General features: G+C 44.7%; 1 protein-coding gene across 1 annotated transcript; it reads left to right on the forward strand.

Moving 5' to 3' along the window:
* Positions 1–2,390: 2,390 nt before the first annotated feature.
* Positions 2,391–3,735, forward strand: LOC148145386 (hydroxycarboxylic acid receptor 2-like). Its single transcript, XM_088000312.1, has one exon. The coding sequence runs from the start codon at positions 2,424–2,426 to the stop codon at positions 3,474–3,476; it is 1,053 nt and encodes a 350-aa protein (XP_087856438.1). The 5' UTR covers positions 2,391–2,423; the 3' UTR covers positions 3,477–3,735.
* The last annotated feature ends 787 nt before the right edge of the window (positions 3,736–4,522 follow it).

Here is a 4,522-nt window from a genome sequence, read left to right on the forward strand (position 1 = left end):
CACCACCTACCACACAGCAGTCTAGCAGCTATGTCCTTTAGGACCCAATGAGCTCGATCACTGGTACAGTCGATCAGTAGCAGTAGTACTGCTGCCAAGATACTGTTGGTGGTGAACATTGAAATCTCCCAGTCAGAGTTTATTTCATGCCATTGCCAACCTTAGTGCTTCTTCTCAGTGAAGTTCAAAGTGGAGGAGTACTGATTCATCAGCCGAGGGAGGACAGTGTGTGGTGATCAGCAGGAGTTTTCTTTGCTCATGTTTGACCTGATGCCCTGAGACTTCATGGGGTCCAGACTTAATCCCATGGGCAACTCCCAGGGCAACTCCCTCCCAACTGTACCCCTTTGTGTCTCTATCTCTGCTGGGTCTGTCCTGCCAGTGAGGCAGGACATATCCAGGGATAATGCTGGTGGTGTTTGGGATATTGTCTCTCAGTATGATTCTGTGAGTTGACCATTTCAGGATGTAGCATGACAAGTCTATGAGACAGCCGTCCCAATTTTGGCACTAGCTCCCAGATGTTAGTAAAGAGGACTTTGTAGACTTAACAGGACTGTTCCTGCTGTTGTCTTTACCAGTGCCTAGATTCGTGGCTGGTGGTCTAACGGGATTCATGCCTATTTCACGTTAGTATTTACTGTGGAGAAGGATATAGATGCTGGAATCCTTAGAGAAATAAATAGTGATATCTTGAAAAGTGTCCATGTGACAGAGAAGGAAATGTTGGATGTCTTAAAATATGTGAAGGTGAATAAATCCACGGGGTCTGATCAAAGTACCGGGAAGTGATTGCTGGGCCCGTAACTGAGATATTTGTATCATCAGTAGCCACGGATAAGGTTCTGGAAGACTGGAGGGTGGCTGATGTGGTGCCATTATTTCAGAAAGGTGGTAAGGAAGATACAGGGAACTATAGACTGGTAAGCCTGACACCAGTGGTGAGTCAGTTATTTGAGGTGAATCTCAGGGACAGGATTTACATGTATTTGGAAAGGCAAGGACTGATTATGGGTAGTCAACATGACTTTGTGCATGGGTAAGCGTATCTGACTAACCTGACTGAGCTTTTTGAGGATGTGACAAAGAAACTTGATGGAGGCAGAGCAGTGGATGTGGTGTACGTGGTCTTCAGCAAGGGGTTCGACAAGGTGCCCATGGTGGACTGATTAGCAAGTTTAGATCTCATGGAATCCCCCTGGTGAGCTCACATATTTGATAAAAAATTGATTTGAATGTAAGAGACAGAGAGTGATAGTGGAGGGTTGTTTTCAGACTGGAGACCTGTGACCAGCGGTTTGCCCCAATGATAGGTGCTGGGTTCACTGCTTTTCATCATTTATATAAATGATTTGGATGTGAACATAGGAGTTATGGTTAGTAAATATGTAGATGACACAAAAATTGGTGGTGTGAATGGTGAAGAAAGTTATTTCAGAGTATAATGGGACCTTGATCAGATAGATTAATTTAAGATATCTGGTAGGCATGGAAGAATTCGGCAGAAGGGTCTGTTTCAGTGCTGTACAAGTCTATGACTGTAACTTTAGTAGAGCGCTGCCCCAATCTGTAATATAACATGGGGAAGTTCTTTATGTAAAGGGTGGCTCTTTCAGTTCATTAACTCGTGTCTGTGACTGCGTGGCTGAGTTTATCACAATCCTGGGAGAAAGTGAGGACTGCAGATGCTGGGGATCAGAGCTTAAAAATGTGTTGCTGGAAAAGCGCAGCAGGTCAGGCAGCTTCAAAGGAGAAAGAGAATCGACGTTTCGGGCATACACCCTTCTTCAGGAATGAGGAGGGTGTGCCAAGCAGCCTAAGATAAAAGGTAGGGAGGAGGGACTTGGGGGAGGGAGACAGACCGCCTACTTGCGGAACGTTTCAGAGAACACCTCTGGGACACCCGCATCAACCAACCCAACCGCCCTGTGGCTGAACACTTTAACTCCCCCTCCCACTCCACCAAGGACATGCAGGTCCTAGTCCTCCTCCATCGCCAGACCATGGCAACACGACGCCTGGAGGAAGAGCGACTCATCTTCCGCCTAGGAACCCTCCAACCACAAGGGATGAATGCAGATTTCTCCAGCTTTCTCATTTACCCTCCCCCCACCTTTTCTCAGTCCCAGCCTTCAGACTCACAACCGCCTTCTTGACCTGCAATCTTCTCCCCATCCTCTCCGCCCCCACCCCCTCTCCTACCTATCACCCTCGCCTTAACCTCCTTCCACCAATCGCATTCCTAACGCCCCTCCCCCAAGTCCCTCCTCCCTACCTTTATCTTAGCCTGTTTGGCACATCCTCCCTATTCCTGAAGAAGGGCTTATGCCCGAAACGTTGATTCTCCTTCTCCTTTGATGCTGCCTGACCTGCTGCGCTTTTCCAGCAACACATTTTTAAGCTTTATCACAATCCTACCTACAATGGGCAATTTGACTTCGTCGTGTGCTTTAGTCAAAGAAGTCAATTCATCCTACAATGCACCAATAATAATTGTTACCTTTATCCTGGGATTTATTGGAAATGGCATTGCTTTATGGATCTTCAGTTTTCATATGAAATCTTGGAAACCAAACACAGTTTATTCACTGAACCTGGCAATTGCAGACACTATGTTAATCTGCTGTTTACCATTTCGAGGAGATTACTATATCCGGGGGAAGAACTGGATTTATGGAGATGTTCCTTGTCGTCTGAAGGTACTTTTTATTTCCTTAAATCGAGCGGGAAGCATCATGTTCCTCACAGCGATGGCGATCAATCGGTATTTTAAAGTGGTCCACCCTCACCACAGGGTGAATACGATGTCTACAAGGTGTGCAGTGAAGGTAGCCGGCAGCTTGTGGATTCTGGCCGTGGCAATCTGCTCACATCTTTTAGCAGAACCTCGCTCCTTCAAGCACGACAACCGGACATACTGTGAACCCTTTGACATGTCGAATCCTCTCCGTCCCACAGCAATTTGGACCGATATTGTTTTTATTCTTTTCAAGTTTGCTATCCCGGCTCCGATTATCCTCTTCTCCACGTCCTGCATCATCTGGAAGTTAAACCAGATAAAAATTGAGTTGAGAAGTAAATACAAAAGAGCGATGAAGCTTGTGATCGCTGTGGCTGCAGTGTTTGTGCTTTGTTTCTTACCCACAAACATTGCTGTTATTGCTGTGTTAATCACGAAACTAAGAGGCGCTAAAGGCTGTAAATCATATGAGACAGCTGTTCATGTCTTTTATAATACACTATTTATGACATATCTGAACAGTGTCCTGGATCCAGTTATTTACTACTTTTCAAGTTCGACATTCAAAAATGCTTTAATGAAAGCAGTTACTTCTCTGAATCTAAACTGTTCCAAATCAGAAACTGATAGTGCGAGAGAATCTCCAGGAGAAATAGATGGTGGTCATCAATCAAAAAGGACAGCGGTCTGTCATAACTGTGAGCCATCCCAAACTGTGTCGACTTCGCTTGCATGACCCAGTAGTTAATAATGTGCCTGTCTTTAAATTGTCGCCAATACATTGTTGCAAAATGTTGAAATTTCTTGGATTTTTAGATATTGTAAAATCAATTAATCTGTTTCTATAGGATATTTAAAAAACTATGTTTTTACATCACGTTTTCCACGTGCTTAAAGCTTGCAACATTTTACTCTGCAACATTGACTAGGGATTTTCAGTGATAAAGTGTTTAGCTCCACAAAGAGCTAGATTCTTGTAATTAATAAAAAGATTGAAGACAAATTGGAGGTAAGATAGCGATAATGGCGTTGTTTCTTTTCTATTTCTCTTCCTCAGAGCCAGCTCTCAGAGTGAACAGGAGCTCTAACACTTTTTTCTTTTTTTTTAGTCCCCACACTACCGCCTAACTACGGTAGTGCTTATTTTTCCCCCAGCACCCGTGGTGTGTGTGTGTGCAGGTGTGAGACACAGTGAAAGACACAAGGTGCACGAATCTTTATTCAGTTTCCACCACCAGGAAGAAAGGGAACAACCGAGTGGCCAGTGACAAGCAGTGCCCTTCGTGTCAAAGGGCAATGTGTGATCAAACATGGCGTTGTTTCTTAACTCTGGTGTCGCACATGGATGGCTAAAGACAGCAGCATGAGAAATATTGCTGCTGGGGGTGTGAATCGTATGTAAGTGCACAATATTATTTATCTGATTGTGCTGGTGAGCTAAAGCGATTCAATTCAAATGAGTCGTACACTTTATTCTCTCCACTGACGTGGCCAGACTTGCTGAGTTTCACCAGCGTCCTCTGTGATTGTTTCAGACTTTCAGCATCAATATCAGTAATTTGTTTTTATTTAGACATTTACTGTGAATTTACTGGCCAATCAACGGTGGGTTTGGCACTGCCGAGAAGATTGAAGGATTGAGCCATTGCTGTGAAGGGGTGCCAGCTGCATTGATGGCACAGAATCCAAGGTTTACCCGGAGCTTGAAGCAGACCATGGTGTGAGCTGTTCTGTGGGAATTTATTGGTGAGGCATGAGGGGTGTGGTTGGATGTGGTCCTGA

This window comes from Chiloscyllium plagiosum, unplaced genomic scaffold (assembly GCF_037043375.1).
Source record: "Chiloscyllium plagiosum isolate Xiang-an unplaced genomic scaffold, Cpla_swu_hap1 HiC_scaffold_24, whole genome shotgun sequence".
Lineage (NCBI taxonomy): Eukaryota > Metazoa > Chordata > Chondrichthyes > Orectolobiformes > Hemiscylliidae > Chiloscyllium > Chiloscyllium plagiosum.

Coding starts and splice junctions, on each gene's coding strand:
- LOC148145386 (XM_088000312.1), top strand. CDS start 2,424: ATGGGCAATTTGACTTCGTCGTGTGCTTTAGTCAAAGAAGTCAATTCA.